At 39.3% G+C, this 19,791-nt stretch overlaps 1 protein-coding gene across 1 annotated transcript in view; it reads left to right on the top strand.

The window, feature by feature from the left end:
- Positions 1–12,514, top strand: part of vstm2b (V-set and transmembrane domain containing 2B) — an 87,814-nt gene extending 75,300 nt beyond the window's left edge. The window contains exon 5 of the mRNA XM_034183826.1: positions 11,560–12,514. Coding sequence (XP_034039717.1) covers positions 11,560–11,648 — 89 coding nt within the window. The 3' untranslated portion in view covers positions 11,649–12,514. The remainder of the gene's footprint in view (positions 1–11,559) is intronic.
- The last annotated feature ends 7,277 nt before the right edge of the window (positions 12,515–19,791 follow it).

Below are 19,791 nucleotides of genomic sequence, written 5' to 3'. Positions count from 1 at the left end.
TGGTTTGTGAACAATATTTGAGGGAAATGGTGATATTGTGTATGTGGAAAAAGTTTTAGATCTTTGAGTTCATCTCATAGAAAATGGGAGCAAAACCAAAAGTGTTGCATTTATATTTTTGTTGAGTGTAGATACTTACACAATAGGTCAATCAATCAATCAATTTTTTTTTTATATAGCACCAAATCACAACAAACAGTTGCCCCAAGGTGCTTTATATTGTAAGGCAAGGCCATACAATAATTATGTAAAACCCCAACGGTCAAAACGACCCCCTGTGAGCAAGCACTTGGCTACAGTGGGAAGGAAAAACTCCCTTTTAACAGGAAGAAACCTCCAGCAGAACCAGGCTCAGGGAGGGGCAGTCTTCTGCTGGGACTGGTTGGGGCTGATTGACATTGATACCTTAATAGGTATCAATGTCTTCATATTTGTGGGATTTTCTGAATTCTAAATCTTCGAAGATCATGTGTGGTGTGCCCCAGGGTTCAGTCCTTGGGCCATTGCAGTTTCTTTTATGTCCTCCTGACTACCAGGATATATATATATACAGTTGTATGCAAAAGTTTGGGCGGTCCTGATGATTTCCATGATTTTCCTTTATAAATCATTGGTTGTTTTGATTAGTAATTTCAAATCAAATCAAATCAATTTTATTTATATAGCGCCAAATCACAACAAACAGTTGCCCCAAGGCGCTTTTTCAGTTTAATATATCATATAGCAGACAAACACAGTGATATTTGAGAAGTGAAATGAAGTTTATAGGATTTACAGAAAGTGTGCAATAATTCTTTAAACAAAATTAGATAGGTGCATACATTTGCTCTGGTTTCAGAGCATGGACAGCCCACTTAAAATCACACCACAGATTTTCAATAATATTCAGGTCTGGGGACTGAGATGGCCATTCCAGAATGTTGTACTTGTTCCTCTGCATGAATACCTTAGTAGATTTTGGGCAGTGTTTAGGGTCGTTGTCTTGTTGAAAGATCCAGCCCCGGTGCAACTTTAACTTTGTCACTGATTTTTGAACATTGTTTCAAGAATCTGCTGATATTGACTGGAATTCATGTGACCCTCAACTTTAACAAGATTCCCAGTACCTGCACTGGCCACACAGCTTCACAGCATGATAGAACCACCTCCAAATGTTACTGTAGGTAGCAAGTGTTTTTCTTGGCAGGGTTTTGCTTTAGATCAAAGATCGCCTAAATTAAGTCAAATTTCAGATTACAGTAAAACATGTCATGTAATTCACCACATTAAAGGGCTTGATGAGAGGATGCAGAATATAGTAAAACATTCAGTTATGATGTAATTTGGTGATGTCATCATGAAAAAAATGCTAAATTTAGATTTTTTTAAAGGTTTGACAAAGTATGTAAATCATCATTGCAGACTCTTTTAAGTTCACATACAGCAGTCATATGGAGATACCTTTCAGCACACAACAGGATCAAGATAAAGGTCACAGGAATGTCAAACACTAAATTTAATGAAACAACTTTCCGTCGTAATTTTTGAAATTTTGCCTCCAAATTTCACATAAATATCATATATTACCGTGCCAGCCAGTCCCTCTTCATGGCGCTCATGGTAGTCTCTTTTTTCACCTTTTGGCAAGATACTGGTCACTCTCACGGTGACAGTTTTCATTTGGTACCTTAGCTGGCTTTAAAAGGCTCCCTTAAAATCAATATAATTACTTGTTACAGTATGACAAATTGGGTTTTACCGATTTTATTGTTTTTGAATTGTGTATTGTGCACTGTTGTTTGTTTGGTTGTGTGGAGAAATGTCAGTTCATTGATTAATTTATATTGTTTACACTTGTATCCCCCTATTACCCCATCCCCGTAGAGACGGTGCCTGCTCCCAGACCACCAATAACTAGCAAAAATCTATTTAAGCATAAAAATTCAAAAAGAAAAAATAATATAGCACCTTCAATTGCACCACAGACTAAAACAGTTAAATGTGGTCTATTAAACATTAGGTCTCTTTCTTCTAAGTCCCTGTTGGTAAATGATATAATAATTGATCAACGTATTGATTTATTCTGCCTAACAGAAACTTGGTTACAGCAGGATGAATATGTTAGTTTAAATGAGTCAACACCCCCGAGTCACACTAACTGTCAGAATGCTCGTAGCACGGGCCGGGGCGGAGGATTAGCAGCAATCTTCCATTCCAGCTTATTAATTAATCAAAAACCTAGACAGAGCTTTAATTCATTTGAAAGCTTGTCTCTTAGTCTTGTCCATCCAAATTGGAAGTCCCAAAAACCAGTTTTATTTGTTATTATCTATCGTCCACCTGGTCGTTACTGTGAGTTTCTCTGTGAATTTTCAGACCTTTTGTCTGACTTAGTGCTTAGCTCAGATAAGATAATTATAGTGGGCGATTTTAACATCCACACAGATGCTGAGAATGACAGCCTCAACACTGCATTTAATCTATTATTAGACTCTATCGGCTTTGCTCAAAAAGTAAATGAGTCCACCCACCACTTTAATCATATTTTAGATCTTGTTCTGACTTATGGTATGGAAATAGAAGACTTAACAGTATTCCCTGAAAACTCCCTTTTGTCTGATCATTTTTAATAACATTTACATTTACCCTGATGGACTACCCTGCAGTGGGGAATAAGTTTCATTACACTAGAAGTCTTTCAGAAAGTGCTGTAACTAGGTTTAAGGATATGATTCCTTCTTTATGTTCTCTAATGTCATATACCAACACAGAGCAGAGTAGCTACCTAAACTCTGTAAGGGAGTTAGAGTATCTTGTCAATAGTTTTACATCCTCATTGAAGACAACTTTGGATGCTGTAGCTCCTCTGAAAAAGAGAGCTTTAAATCAGAAGTGTCTGACTCCGTGGTATAACTCACAAACTCGTAGCTTAAAGCAGATAACCCGTAAGTTGGAGAGGAAATGGCGTCTCACTAATTTAGAAGATCTTCACTTAGCCTGGAAAAAGAGTTTGTTGCTCTATAAGAAAGCCCTTCGTGAAGCTAGGACATCTTTCTACTCATCACTAATTGAAGAAAATAAGAACAACCCCAGGTTTCTTTTCAGCACTGTAGCCAGGCTGACAAAGAGTCAGAGCTCTATTGAGCTGAGTATTCCATTAACTTTAACTAGTAATGACTTCATGACTTTCTTTGCTAACAAAATTTTGACTATTAGAGAAAAAATTACTCATAACCATCCCAAAGATGTATCGTTATCTTTGGCTGCTTTCAGTGATGCCGGTATTTGGTTAGACTCTTTCTCTCCGATTGTTCTGTCTGAGTTATTTTCATTAGTTACTTCATCCAAACCATCAACATGCTTATTAGACCCCATTCCTGCCAGGCTGCTCAAGGAAGTCCTACCATTATTTAATGCTTCAATCTTAAATATGATCAATCTATCTTTGTTAGTTGGTTATGTACCACAGGCCTTTAAGGTGGCAGTAATTAAACCATTACTTAAAAAGCCATCACTTGACCCAGCTATCTTAGCTAATTATAGGCCAATCTCCAACCTTCCTTTTCTCTCAAAGATTCTTGAGAGGGTAGTTGTAAAACAGCTAACTGATCACCTGCAGAGGAATGGTCTATTTGAAGAGTTTCAGTCAGGTTTTAGAATTCATCATAGTACAGAAACAGCATTAGTGAAGGTTACAAATGATCTTCTTATGGCTTCGGACAGTGGACTTATCTCTGTGCTTGTTCTGTTGGACCTCAGTGCTGCTTTTGATACTGTTGACCATAAAATTTTATTACAGAGATTAGAGCATGTCATAGGTATTAAAGGCATTGCGCTGCGGTGGTTTGAATCATATTTGTCTAATAGATTACAGTTTGTTCATGTAAATGGGGAATCTTCTTCACAGACTAAAGTTAATTATGGAGTTCCACAAGGTTCTGTGCTAGGACCAATTTATTCACTTTATACATGCTTCCCTTGGGCAGTATTATTAGACGGTATTGCTTAAATTTTCATTGTTACGCAGATGATACCCAGCTTTATCTATCCATGAAGCCAGAGGATACGCACCAATTAGCTAAACTGCAGGATTGTCTTACAGACATAAAGACATGGATGACCTCTAATTTCCTGCTTTTAAACTCAGATAAAACTGAAGTTATTGTACTTGGCCCCACAAATCTTAGAAGCATGGTGTCTAACCAGATCGTTACTCTGGATGGCATTTCCCTGATCTCTAGTAATACTGTGAGAAATCTTGGAGTTATTTTTGATCAGGATATGTCATTCAAAGCGCATATTAAACAAATATGTAGGACTGCCTTTTTGCATTTACGCAATATCTCTAAAATCAGAAAGGTCTTGTCTCAGAGTGATGCTGAAAAACTAATTCATGCATTTGTTTCCTCTAGGCTGGACTATTGTAATTCATTATTATCAGGTTGTCCTAAAAGTTCCCTAAAAAGCCTTCAGTTGGTTCAGAATGCTGCAGCTAGAGTACTGACGGGGACTAGCAGGAGAGAGCATATCTCACCCGTGTTGGCCTCCCTTCATTGGCTTCCTGTTAATGCTAGAATAGAATTTAAAATTCTTCTTCTTACTTATAAGGTTTTGAATAATCAGGTCCCATCTTATCTTAGGGACCTCGTAGTACCATATTACCCCATTAGAGCGCTTCGCTCTCAGACTGCGGGCTTACTTGTAGTTCCTAGGGTTTGTAAGAGTAGAATGGGAGGCAGAGCCTTCAGCTTTCAGGCTCCTCTCCTGTGGAACCAGCTCCCAATTCAGATCAGGGAGACAGATACCCTCTCTACTTTTAAGATTAGGCTTAAAACTTTCCTTTTCGCTAAGGCTTATAGTTAGGGCTGGATCGGGTGACCCTGGACCATCCCTTGGTTATGTTGCTTTAGACGTAGACTGTGTTTCATAATTATTGTATGGCCTTGCCTTGCAATGTGGAGCGCCTTGGGGCAACTGTTTGTTGTGATTTGGCGCTATACAAGAAAAAAGTTGATTGATTGATTGATTGTTTCTTTGGTATTTGTTGTTATGAGTATATACTCTGCGGATTGCCTTTCATTGCTATGCTGATGATACTCAATTGTACATGCCGATAACGGCTGGTAATCTTATCCATATAAAATTCCTTAGAAGATTGCCTTGTATCTGTGAGAATTTGGTTGCCTAGTAACTTCCTACTCTTAAATTCTGGTAAGACTGAAATGATGGTTCTTGGTCATCGGCATCAATTTGACCTGTTGGCACTTAATTTGGGTTTGTGTGTTATATATCATATGGACAAAGTGAGAAATCTTGGGGTACTTTTTGATCCTACGTTATCCTTTGGCCCCCACATTAGAGATATTGTGAGGACTGCCTTCTTCCATCTGCGAAACATAGAGAGGATTCGTCCCATCCTGTCTATGACTGATGCTGAGACTTTGATACATGCATTTATTTCTTCCAGATTGGATTATTGTAATGCTTTATTTTCTAGTCTACCGCAGTGTAGCATTCGGGGTCTTCAATGAGTGCAGAATGCTGCTGCCAGACTTTTGACACAAAGTAGAAAGTTTGACCACATTATATCCTTTCTGGCATCCCTTCCTTGGCTTCCGGTTTCTGCCAGATCGAATTTTAAAGTTCTGTTGCTGGTCTATAAAATTGTTCATGGACTGCTCCTTCCTACCTGGCGGACTTGGTTAAGCCCTACATACCTGAGTGGCCCTTGCATTCACAGGGCACAGTGCTTTTGTATGTTCCAAGGGTGAATAAAAAGTCTGTGGGGTATAGAGCCGTCTCCTACCGTGGCCCTACTCTTTGGAAAGAGCTACCTGCAGTTATTAGGCAGTCTGACATGGTGGATACTTTTAAATCAAGACTGAAGACCCACTTTTTTAGACTGTCTTATCATTACTCTATTCTGTTTTTATGTTTGCTTTGTAATTTCTTTTTATTCTACTGTGTTTTACCTTTTTTATTGTACCATTTTGATTTTAAATTTTGATTTTAAATTACTTTGTGTTGTCATAAATTGTGTGTTATGTGAAGTGCCTTGGGGTTGACTATGTCGAGAGATGGCGCTATATAAATTAATAAATTGACAAATTGAAATTGATATACCTACACACACACACACACACACACACACACACACATATATATATATATATATATATATATATATGCGTGGCATGTTAGTGCCAACCATTGTTGTGCTGTACTTGCCAGCACTCGTCACCAGTACCGGCGACTACCCATGTGTGCTCGTCGACCACCGCGTGTACATAGAGTTCACTGATTCTCGCATTTGACATGGCATGTTGCCTTCCTGGCCAGTGTTTTATCAACATCGTCTCTATTAATTATTACGTCCGCCAAGGACGTAATGAAATCATTGGCGTTTATTTATTTGTCTGTCAGCTCCATTCAATCTTGGATGTGATCCAGATCCGGATCCGGATTCTGGATCAAGTTTCACTTTATATAGGCTTTGAAGGATTACATCAAAACTACTTCACGAATTGTCACCAAATTTTTACCACGGTATTAGACCAAGAAAGACTCCATTAAATTTTGGAGGTAATCCGTATCCGGATTAGTGGACGTCAGAAATCTCTGATTGCTCTTTTGTTGTTGTTGTTGTTGTTGTTTTGCTTTGTTTATTTGGGGGGCGGGTTCTATTTTATCTTGGATTTGGACTTTCAGAATATCCTGATGCTAGTCTGCCAGATAGACTGTCTGTGTTTGTGGGATGTGCATGGCATGTCAGTGGTGTATAAGTGGTGACCATGTGACAAAGGAAGCTGAGTGGCAAGTGTTTTGAACATGACCAAAACACTTGTCATACATTTGAGAGTGTCACAACTGTGTAGCATTGTGTGACATGTTTGTGGCAAATAGTGGTGTGAGTGCTACATGCACCTTGAAACACCACAAACACTGCGTGTGAGTGAGTTAATAATAATAATGATAATAATAAAACAACTTTGCAGTTGTGACAAATTTATGCATGATGATTAGCTGAACATTCAAATCAAACAGCCAAACAAGAGCTCCGGGCTCCCATCTGAGAAAAATACTCGATAAAATTTGCAGTTACTACAGCTTAACTTTAAAAGCTTAGTTTTTATTTATTCTGAATTCCTCATATGATTTCAGTTCATGTTTTACTTTTCTTTTTCACAGTGAGCAGAGATTTTTTTCTTTCTTTACATGCTGTCATAGTCATACTCCCACTTATACACGTAGTGCATCAAATTAAAATCAATCAATCAATCAATCAACATTTATTTATAAAGCGTTTTACAGCACCGACTGGTGTCCAAAGTGCTTAACATTAAAAACACAAATTTACAAAAATAAAACACATAAAATAAAATTTTAAAACAACACATAAAAAAAGAACATAAAAATAAAAAATAGGAGGAGAGGAGAGGAGGAGAGTGATTCAGCTGCGTGTACTTTGGGTATTTTTAAGGCTTTATCATGTCATTCTGTGAGTGTAATCTTCTGCGCATTGCTTTCAGGTTAGTTTAATCCCTTTAATAACTTACTCTACTCGAGGTGAGTGAAATGACATTTTATATTCATATCTACCCAAAAGAAATGAAGTTCATTTTGCAGCACGCTTTAGACTGAGGCTAGAATAAAAATGCTTTGCATTGCAGGCATGTTCTTAAATATTACCTCATGCTTCTGCAGTACTTTATGTTTGGGCATTTATCTTTTCAGCCACACTAAACAAGTTTTTTGTCTGCTTGATTTTTGTGGCATCTGAAGCTGCCTTTATTATAATCACCCTGCAGTGAGGGTGAGATCCTATCTGCATCTTTGCAAAAAAAAAAAAAACACCACAAAAGGTACATATGAGAGTAGGTCAGTTGTCGCCCAAGATCCTATGTCCTTCAGATTCCAGACCTAAACTATAAAATAGATGAGAGATGGTTTTAATCCTCAATTTTAAAACAATGAGGATGCATCCTCTCACTAATGTCCACTAAACCGCACAGTCTCTACATTTCAGTGGTTGAAGGCCTCTTTCTTTTAAATTGTATACCCTTAAAATTTAAAATTTATAAGCATCCCAGCACTTCACAAGCTTTTACAAGCTGCTTTAGATTAACAGGTGGTGTTATCTTCAACAGTGAAAATATTAAAAAGATCACAAGGTACTTGGGCTGCATCCCCCCACCCTGCAGTGCTGAGCTGCCATCATGAGCAAAAAGTGGAGCATGTTAATGGTTTCTCTATGGAAACACACTTAAAATTAAATTATGTTTGTTATATATGCTACAGTGTGGGCAGCAGTAGCGGAACTATTCCAAGATAATACTCAATGCATCCAGACTGTTAGGTACATAACACAAAGCACAGCTAATCTACAAGAGGTACTGGTGAATATGAAGTAATGTGAATATGAACCTTCCGACCCATAGACTTAAAGTGGTTCCTAAAGCATCACATTCCCCTTATTGGTAGGCTAATTTATGCACAGAACACCCCAGCAATTATGCAGCTCATCTGCTTCCTAGGGGCTGCATATTTTGAGTATGTATTGTGTATTAATCTGGAGTTATTGTGTGCATAACATTGTGTCTGTGCACAAGCATGGTGACAGATATGTCCACAGTGAAAGAATATCAACAAAATGTGTGACACATTAACTTCACAGTTTAATTTTTTTATGTCCAATCTGGCTTGTTCTGACACACACTGAATGATGAAAAAAAATATAGCAGACTAAACTGTCTCCCGGCTGAGCAGTGACCTCCACCATCTGCACACCCTTAGTTCATGAACCCATGTGAGTTATTCTGCAATTAATGAATTGTGTGATCCCTGACCTGCACCCCACCCATCTCTCCTTCATGCAGCTAAGACACAAACTTTGTGTGCCACTTTATGTTTAATGAGTAATATCTAGCCTCCCCTGACCACAGATCATGTCTCCAGAAATGTTTGTTGAATGTGTCCATTACTTGTATTGGGATCAGCAGAACCTCTGTCCCTCTACCAATGTTTGTCTTGTAAAACTAGCATCAGACATCACTTTGTGGTAACTTATAATGTTTGTAATTATCCATCAGCAACTGTACTGCTTCATGACAGTTGTAGTGGTTGCTGTCCATTCAGCACCCTGGACAGCTCTGAACAAGGCTGTATGCAGGTCAAACAGTCAGTGTTCTCATGGTGGTCAATGTGCAGTATGACCAGAATTGCATATCCTGATATAACTCATCACACATCTCAATAATGATTTACAGTTGTGTTTAAAATACCAGCAGTGTTTAAAAAGTGAGTAAAGCTCAGAATCCTTAAAACAGCTTTAATTTCCATCCACACAAATCCACTGTGAACACTGCATGTTCTATTCCAAATCAAAATATGAAGAAACATTTATCACATTTGTTATTCCTTTACAGAAAGTGAAGCAAAATGAATATTAGGCTGTTCACAGATCTCAGATGAAATCCTGCACTCGAGATCTTGCAATATTTCAAAATGTTGGAGAGAAAGACACGATGTGGTGTGATTCTGGTGACATCTTTTTTATGATAAAATTTTATCTGATTCAATTTAAGCAGAGACAATAGAAGAGCATGGATCCATTGTTGAAATTAAATTGTGTGTATGTGTGTGTGTGTGTGGTGGGGGGGCATCAGGAGCTAATTTGTATGTATATCAAAATCGCTATAGCTGTCCTGAGGAACACACTTGTTTCACAGGTATTTGTCATCACCCACTGTTATGGATGTTTGTGACATGTAAAAGTTGAGTCTAAAATTATTAAACAACACAGTGTGCACAGTTCTTAGGCAAGTTGTAATTTTATTATTGAACAAGTGTACTGCTTTTGGTCAATCCAAACTGTAGACAGACAGACAGACAGACAGACAGACAGACAGACAGACAGACAGACAGACAGACAGACAGACAGACAGACAGACAGACAGACAGACAGACAGACAGACAGATAGATAGATAGATAGATAGATAGATAGATAGATAGATAGATAGATAGATAGATAGATAGATAGATAGATAGATAGATAGATAGATAGATAGATAGATAGATAGATAGATAGATAGATAGATAGATAGATAGATAGATAGATAGATAGATAGATAGATAGATCGATCGATCCATTGTGCAAGGTCCCTCAGGGAAATTAAGGCTCCATTTGCAGCACAGATTAACAACAATAACAGTAAAAAAAAAATAGCCAAAACCAAAAATGCTAAGCAATACAAAATGAATAGCAAAAACAAAAATAAACCTTTAACTTGAATATTTAAGGAAGAAAAAGTGAGGTTTTGGCCAACTAAATGAAAAATGAAAATTTCCCCATCTCATTTGTTTATTTTCATCTGTTAAAGTGAGAATAATAAACAAACAACTGAAAATTTACGAACATTTCTGACATTAAAAATGAAAAAGCAGTGACCAATATAACCACCCTTCTTTCCAATAACAGCCATAAGTCTGTTATGGCTGTATTCATGGAGTCTGTCAGTTTCTTGATCTGTTGACAATCAACTTTTTGTATGGCAGCAACCACAGCCCCTCAGACACTGTTCAGAGAGGTGTACTGTTTTCCTTAACTTAAATCTCCTATTTACAATGGGCGCACAAGTTCTCAATAGGGTTTAGGTCAAGTGAGAAAGGGGCCAAGTCATTATTCTTTCATCTTTAATGCCTTTACTGACTCTCCAGGCAGTGGAGTACTTTGATGCATGTGATGGAGCATTGTCTACACAAAGATCATGGTCTTCTTGAATGATGCAGACTCTTTCCTGTACCACTGCTTGAAGAAAGTATCTTTGAAAAACTGGCAGTAGGTTTGGGACTTGATGTTCAGTCCACCTTCAGCCCAAAAAGGTCCAACTGGCTCCTCTTTAATAATACCAGCCCATATCAGTACCCCACTTCCACCTTGCTGGCGTCTAAGTTGAAGTGGAGCTCTGGGCCCATTACTGATCCAGCCTCAGGACCATTCATCCACCAAGAGTCACTCTCATCTCAACAGTCCATCAAACCTTTGAAAAATCTGTCTTCAGATTTTTCTTGGCCCAGTCTTAACATATGTCTTGTTCAGTGGTGGTTGGGCTTCAGCCTTCCTCACCTTGGCCATGTCTCTGAGGATTGAATACATTATATTTCTGGGCACTTCAGGCAGATTGCAGTTCTGGAATATGACAGCAGTGGAGGATGATGGGTTCCTGGTAACTTCACAATTGATTGTTCTCAAATCTTCGGCAGTTAATTTACATCTTTTTCTTGTGACCATGTTGACTATTTTTAACAAAACATTTGATGGTTCAGTTTCAAGATTGCTGCATCCCTTTGACAGATCTTTGACATTTTTTGACTTTTCAGAGTCAGAATCAGTTAAATTTCTTATTTTGCCTGAGGTAAAGAAGCTGCGGGATAATTATGGACATGGATAATGTCCATGGATAATATATATAATATAATATGGATAATATATACATTGTGAATACAGTGTTTTTCCAAGAATGATTAACATTATTATTTGTTCTCTCCCTCTGTGTCTCTCTGCCTTCACTCTCTTGTAGGCTGTGGGGTAATGAGCACCGTGGATCCCCTTCTTTGCATCACTGTCTTCTTCTTGCATAAGCTTCTTTCCCTGCTGTTGGTCCACTGAAGAGATGGCAGGCAAACACTCTCACTCTATAAACCAAACCAAGCAGCAGTCAGGGAACCATGATGGAGAAAAAGTAATCGCATTTAATGGATGTACGCTGTTGCAACACGTCAGTGCAGGGAAGAAAAGAGTTGATGTACGTGTGGAGAACAATGCGTCTCAAACTGCAACGACTGAAACAGTCAGAAAACTACAAAGTCGGTGAATGATGGAGTACAAGAGAGAAACATTTGGGATCTTCACTACACACAGCTCGTACAGTGTGGCCACATGAGGCACTGCACCGGCTTCACACACGCCTGCTTTCAGATACCACTGAGTCTTTTTTTTTGCAGCAGTTCCACTGTGAATTCCAACAAAACACACAATTTCATCATTCCTCTTTTGTTGCATGGATGACGTCTGAGCACCATGTTGTGTGTAGTCTTTGGAAGAGGTAACGTGTACCATCTGATTAGCATGATCTGTTCTCATTTGCATATTTTTAATTGGCAAAGCCGACATCGTTATACGCCGCTACCTTTCATCTCGACAGTGTGTTCGTCTGATGTATGCCATGTCCACACTCCTCTGCACACGTGCATAATCTACATGCTTCTGTTCTCATTGTTGTGTTCTATGTTGTAAACAACAAATGATAAGCTGATATATTTTCAGTAAGGTGAGGCACACCTTACCGTTGTTGTTAATCACCTCCAATAATTATTATTTTTTATTAATGATGTGGTGAACAGAGTCAGACATTTCATTTCTATGAGACAAAAAAAAAATATGTATCGGTATCTTGCAAACCGATGTTCAGATTGAAGGTTTATTCGTTTTGTAATAAAAGGATATAAAGTTGTCACATGGTAACGGCTTTCTTTGTGAAAAGAAATGCACAGAAGTGAATGTCTGCTTCAAGAACTTTTTGATCCAGGAAAAATTATCTACAAAACTTCTGCTCACAGTTTCATGAAATAAACATCTATGATTAATAATGATTTAAGTGATCCTGAGCTTTCGTGTTGTACCGCCATCAAAAGACCCAAAACACTTGGCCTGCTTAAATGTGTCATCCTTGGTTAAACATCTCCATGAACCCAATGCTTATTTGAATGTCTTGATGCGTTTTACTGTCTGATACAGAATTTCCAAAACAGTAGCAATGTTCACAAAAGAATGAATATTTTCATCATGATCTGGTCAGGTCACAGCATCCACTACACAACTGAACCACCTGGTCCTGGATGGCATCCGTCTAGGCTCACAAGTGGTCCATCCCCACCTCATGGCCACAAAGGCAAAATGTCATTTCAGCTGCACTTATGGATCCTCTGAAGAGACCTTGGCATCAACTCATCTCCTTCGGTCACCAGTTAGCATCCAGTTGTCACAACCATACAGTAAGACAGGAAGCACCAGGATTCTAAAGATGTGGACCTTTGTTCTCCTTCAAAGGTATCAAAGGTATCACCAAGCACCTGTGTCCAGAGACCACAAGACTCCATAAACTCTTTCCAGGCATCTCATGATCTCAAAGTTCAAGGACAGCGAGACATGCATGTCACTGCTGTGATCAGTAAATGTTTCTGCAAGTTCAGTACTTTCATTGCAAGCCTGGATCTTTGTCTTGATGTAGGATAGTGGTATCCAAACTATTCCAAAAAGGGTCAAGAGGGTGCAGGTTTTCTTTGCAGCCACTGACTCCAGCAGGTGATCTCACTGATGACCTCATCCCACCTGCTCAAACTGATGTTACTCAGTGAAATCACCTGCTGGAGTCGGTGACTGCAAGGACAACCTGCACCCTCTCAGCCCTTTCTGGAATAGTTTGGACACCACTGATCTGGGACAATCGCAAACCCAGACACTCCAATTACCCACTCCGCTTCTTAACTGCTACAATCAGAGAATCCATTGATTCTGCAAAGATCACAGCATTGTCCGCAAAGTCAAGGTCAGGAAACCTTTCCTCACCAACAAAGACACCTAAAGCCTGTCACCCACTGCAGGGTTTAGGTCTTTCTGATTCAAAGAATGGGGAATTCTCAACCAATGTGTCATGTTATTACACAGCAGGTTATTGCAGACCACAAATGATTTTGAATGCAGCCCATGGCACGAGAAATTATGGGCATGCACACATTGGTAGACTATGCAGTCTATGCACTAACATTTGTGATTAAAACATTTGACCAAAGAAAAATGTGTTAACATCTGAAAACTATCTTCTGCTGAAGAGAGTGGCATGCTTTTCATGGGATTATGGATGTATATTAAATTTCCAGAGGAAATTTCTGGAGGTAAGCGAACACAGCCCAGCCTCACGTTTTTTGTTGTTGTTGTTGTTGTTTTTTTTTTTTTCATGCACCCATCACGAAATGAGTCAAATTTTCATGACGGGGTTTTTTAGCTCACTATTACTAACCCTACTCCAACCCCCGACCCTAACCTTAACCATAACCTAACCCTACTCCTTCCCCCAACCCTAACCATAACCACCCTGACCCCCCCACTTCACTTTTAATTTTGTGCAGCCATCACAGAATGAATGAGAATGAATTTGTGCTGCCATGATGAAAATGAGGCGCTTTTTGTCACAATATCACAAACCAATAGATTAATGTATATTTCATGCTGCTGAATCACGGCTTGCTGTGAGACCAGGGGCCTGTACTATGAAGCGGGGTTAACTTACTCAGATGTAACCCAGGGTCAACCTCTTAAACCGGGGTTGACAAAACCTGGTTTCCTCAAGTGGTGTTAATCTGTACTACGACGCTGAATAAGATGTTGATTTGTTGAACCTGTGTTAACCTAATTAGAGTTTGTGCGCATTCACATAAAAGGGGCAACTTGCAGCACGTCACCATTTTTCAATGATGGTGTGGTCACCTTACTTTACCGAAGAAGAATGCACGATTATGCGGAGCTACGAGGAATTTAAATTAACGATAAGGGGGAAATCGAACACATCGTCTGCCAATAAAGCAAGACAGGCTTGTTGGCAACGTATTGCTGATCGGGTAAATGCGTACGTACAATTCAATTGTTCCCCAAATCTGTTACAGATGATTAACCTGTGGAATGTCTAATATGTGTAAAAAAATGACCTTCTTTCATTAATTACGCCCAAATGCAACACGATTCAGAAGTGGGCATAGGCCTACTAATAAATGTTAGGTTAATTTAATGTTTCCTACATAGGCTACCTTGACTGTATGATTGCTATTCCTAATCCTGTCAATATTTCAGATGCAATAGCAGTGCCAAACGCACCTGGCAGCAGGTGAAGATGAAATATAAAAACATTCTTCAGAACGATAGGTATTCATAGCTTAATAAGCCCCACTTTGCCTAATTAATGGACATGCATTAGACCTATTTTGATATTAGTAATTACCCGCGATTGCATAAAACCCTTCTTTGATTTGCATTGCAGATAAATGGCCAGGGAAAACGCATCCAACAGTTTAGAAAGAGCAAGTACTGCCTTGCGAATCATACGACATACAGAATTCTTGCTCAGATGTTCAGCATCACCGATGGAATACATAAATTGTCCACTGGCAAAATAGGCACAAGGCACATTATCTGCTCGATCGTCGGGGCATTGCTACACTGTAAAAAATGACTTTTTTGTACAGGGAAACGCTGGCAGCTGTGGTTACCAGGGAATTCCTGTAAAACATACAGCAGCACAGTAGATAACATTACAGACATAATATGTATATGGATTTACAGTGAATGAACCACGGCTGACTCACATTAAAAGAACTGTTAAATCTACAAACAAGAGCTCTCTTTTTTGGTACATTTAACTGCTGTATTTTTTACAGGAATTCCCTGGTAACCACAGCTGCCAGTGTTTTTTTACAGTGTACGATGGGTGATGTTACAGACGTCTGGCCCAATCAGCTGACAAAGATAACGAATTCTCTCGGCTGAGAAGCTATATCTTTCATAGAGAATATCATCCGGGTATGTCATCAGATTCTGGTGGTCTTTAAAAACCCTCACCCTGCGAACAGAGCCCCTCACAATTTGTGCCCCAATATCAAACGGATCATCCAGGTAGGCCGGCATTGTCTTCGGAGTGATTGAAGGTGGATGGACGGTACTTATAAAGGGAGTGGTTAAGCGAAAACCTCAAGCTAACCGAGAACATAACCTGCTCGGAGCAGATTTGGCACACAGCATAAATTGCCATGGCAGCATACCTTGATCAAAACCTATCCACCTTTCGTAGTGCGGGTTAACCGAGACGTTACTCCACACGTCATCAACTTACTCCCGAAGTTACCCTGATAAGCCAGTAACCCCGCTTCGTAGTACAGGCCCCAGGTTGAATGAACAGTGACCTGATGCACACACGTTCACTTCCCGCTGCATTCACTGCCCGGTCCTCTGAAATTAAATCACCCACTAATTGCTCCAAAAAATAAGATCAAATGCATTGTATTTTAATTTTAATTTACACTGCAGCCTGCAGCCTGGCATTAGGGGGGGGTGGTGGCAAAGTGGTTAATGCGCTTGGTTTCATTTCAGAAGGTTCCGGGTTCAAATCCCACCCCTGCCACATTTCTCCATGTAATGTGGAGTTGCGTCAGGAAGGGCATCCGGCGTAAAACTTGTGCCAATTCAACATGCAGCTCCGCCTTGGATTTGCTGTGGCGACCCCAAGTGCAAACAAGGGAGCAGCCGAAGGGACTTACTTACTGCAGCCTGGCATTAAAACAACCGAGCTGCCAAATCCACATTTAACTTAGCTTAATTTATTTGTTTTTTCATGAGGCACAGACAAAATATCATGAATAGCCATGTTCTGGATTATGTGTGCATTCCGGTATGTGACAGTGCAGCGAGGCGATGTGACAGATGAAGTGTCGCTCTATTTTATTCAAATATATCACCCCACACAGGCTCCAGTCACAATCTGTCCTCCTGTCTCCATACTGTACTCACACCGCTCGCATGCCCTGAGTTTTGTTAAATATTATCCTATATCTGCTCAATTACACCTAACTATTCACTGTTTTGGTTCACGATGTGTCCACGTCACAAATTTTTAGAACATGTTTAAAAGTGTTCTGGTAGCTCAAAATGACCTACAATACCATGTTTACCACCTATTAATACATACTACATCCTATTTCAGTCCCTAATTTGGGAATTTGCAAATCAAGTGTCAAATATCAGCAATAGAAGACGGACTTTTGTTACTAATTTTCTAAAACCCTACCCAAAACCCATTCCGTGCAAGCATTCAACAGTGTCACACAGCAAGAACACATTTCTGATCAATGTCAGTATTCACTGGGAATAAGTTAGACCTTCATGATGCTATGGGTCACACCAGTATTTTTATTTGATCTTAAAGTACAATCAGGTCCATAATGTTGGAGAGTAACAATTCTTGTTATTTTGTCTCTGTACACCACCCCCAATGGAGTTGAAACAAAGCAATGATGTGATGATTCAAGGTGTATTATTCAAGGGTTTTATCCAAAGTATTGTGTTAATTATTTAAGAATTACACTCATTTACAGAATGACAGTGTCCATACATAATCTCTCTATAATCAGAGGTCATACGACAAGCTACAGTGGGACCAAAATGTATTTAGTCAGTCCCTGATTGTGCAAGTTCTCCTACTTAGAAAGATGAGAGAGGTGTGTAATTTTCATCATAGGTACACTTCAACTGTGAGAGACAAAATAAGAAAAAAAACAATCACATTGTAGGATTTTTAAAGAATTTATTTGTAAATTATGGTGGAAAATAAGTATTTGGTCAATTAACAAAAATTCAACTCAATACTTTGTAACATAATCTTTGTTGGCAATGACAGAGGTCAAACATTTCCTGTAAGTCTTCACCAGGTTTGCACACACTGTAGCTGGTATTTTGGCCCATTCCTCCATGCAAATCTCCAATAGAGCAGTGATGTTTTGGGGCTGTCGCTGGGCAACATGGACTTTCAACTCCCTCCACAAATTTTCTATGGGGTTGAGGTCTGGAGACTAGGCCACTCCAGGACCTTGAAATGCTTTTTACGGAGCCACTCCTTCGTTGCCCGAGCGGTATGTTTGAGATCATTGTCATGCTGGAAGACCCAGCCATGTTGCATCTTCAATGCTCTCACTGATGGAAGGAGGTTCTGGCTTACACTATCATGATACGTGGCCCTGTTCATTCTTCCTTCATCACGGATCAGCCGTCCTGTCCCCTTTGCAGAAAATCAGCTCCAAAGCATGATGTTTCCACCTCCATGCTTCACAGTAGGTATGGTGTTCTTGGAATGCAACTCAGCATTCTTCTTCCTCCAAACACGAAGAGTTGAGTTTTTACCACAGTGTTCTATTTTGGTTTCATCTGACCACATGATATTCTCCCAATCCTCTTCTGGATCATCCATATGCTCTCTGGCAAACTTCACATGGGCCTGGACATGTACTGGCTTAAGCAGGGGGACACACCTGGCACTGCAGGATTTGAGTCCCTCTCTGCATAGTGTGTAGCCTTTGTTACTTTGGTCCCAGCTCTATGCAGGTTATTCATCAGGTCCCTCCATGTAGTTCTGGGATTTTTGTTCACCGTTCTCATGATCATTTTGACCCCATGGGATGAGATCTTGCATGGAGCCCAAGATCGAGGGAGATTATCAATGGTCTTGTATGTCTTCCATTTTCTTACAGTTGCTGCCACAGTTTATTTATTCACACCAACCTGCTTGCCGATTGTACATTCACTCTTCCCAGCCTGGTGCAGGTCTACAATGTACTTCCTGGTGTCCTTCGACAGCTCTTTGGTTTTGGCCAGGGTTGAGTTTGGAGTCTGACTGTTTGAGGCTGTGGACAGGTGTCTTTTATACAGATAACGAGTTCCAACAGATGCCATTCATACAGGTAAGAGGTGGAGGAAGAAGAGCTTCTTAAAGAAGAAGTTACAGGTCTGTGAGAGCCAGAAATCTTGCTTGTTTGTGGGTGAACAAATACTTATTTTCCACCATAATTTACAAATAAATTCTTTAAAAATCCTACAATGTGATTTCCTGGATTTTTTTTCTCATTTTGTCTCTCATAGTTGAAGTGTACCTATAATGAAAATTACAGACCTCTCTCATCTTTCTAAGTTGGAGAACTTGCACAATCAGGGACTGACTAAATACTTTTTGGCCCCAATGTATATATAAGTATGTTCACTTTTACAGCCAGTTTTCTTTCGACAACGCAGGAGACAAGATACATAATACAAGTCACTGAATATGTCTTGAACATCATATGTATCACTCATTAACAAATAGAAACAATATGGTGTTGTGTGGTAAATCTGTCTGGAGTATGCAGGTCTGGAAAACTGAGTAATTCAAACTAGTGAGAGAAGACACAATTTGACACAAAGTCTGCCCCAACTTTTTTGCAGCAGTCTTTACTTTGTAGAGGAACACACCCATGCATTCACAGATGGCTTCAAGTATATGAAAATGGTAACTGGTAGATGAAAACAAGCAATGCTACTTATGTTGCATCACACACCATTTGCATAGCGTACAATATAGGGCTTTGGTCTTCAAATTGATGGATGATCCATCATAGAATCTGATCATGTGTGGACTTGGCGAGTACCAGGAGCCAGACATGTACAGCTGTGAGTTCCTTTTGCTGCTACTAGACTCCAGTGTGTACACTTTGGAACACTCAGCAACTCTTACCCAGTCTTGTTATATAACAAAGTAGAAATACTTTGTTACTTTACTTTAGAATAATTTTGATGTACAGTAGTGTTCAGAATAATAGTAGTGCTATGGGACTAAAAAGATTAATCCAGGTTTTGAGTATATTTCTTGTTATATGGGAAACAAGGTACCAGTAGATTCAGTAGATTCTCACAAATCCAACAAGACCAAGCATTCATGATATGCACACTCTTAAGGCTATGAAATTCGGCTATTAGTAAAAAAAAAAAAGTAGAAAAGGGGTGTTCACAATAATAGTAGCATCTGCTGTTGACGCTACAAACTCAAAACTACTATGTTCAAACTGCTTTTTTAGCAATCCTGTGAATCACTAACCTAGTATTTAGTTGTATAACCACAGTTTTTCATGATTTCTTCACATCTGCGAGGCATTCATTTTGTTGGTTTGGAACCAAGATTTTG

This window comes from Thalassophryne amazonica, chromosome 2 (assembly GCF_902500255.1).
Source record: "Thalassophryne amazonica chromosome 2, fThaAma1.1, whole genome shotgun sequence".
NCBI classification, from domain to species: Eukaryota; Metazoa; Chordata; class Actinopteri; order Batrachoidiformes; family Batrachoididae; genus Thalassophryne; species Thalassophryne amazonica.
This window is presented reverse-complemented; position numbering and strand designations above follow the sequence as displayed.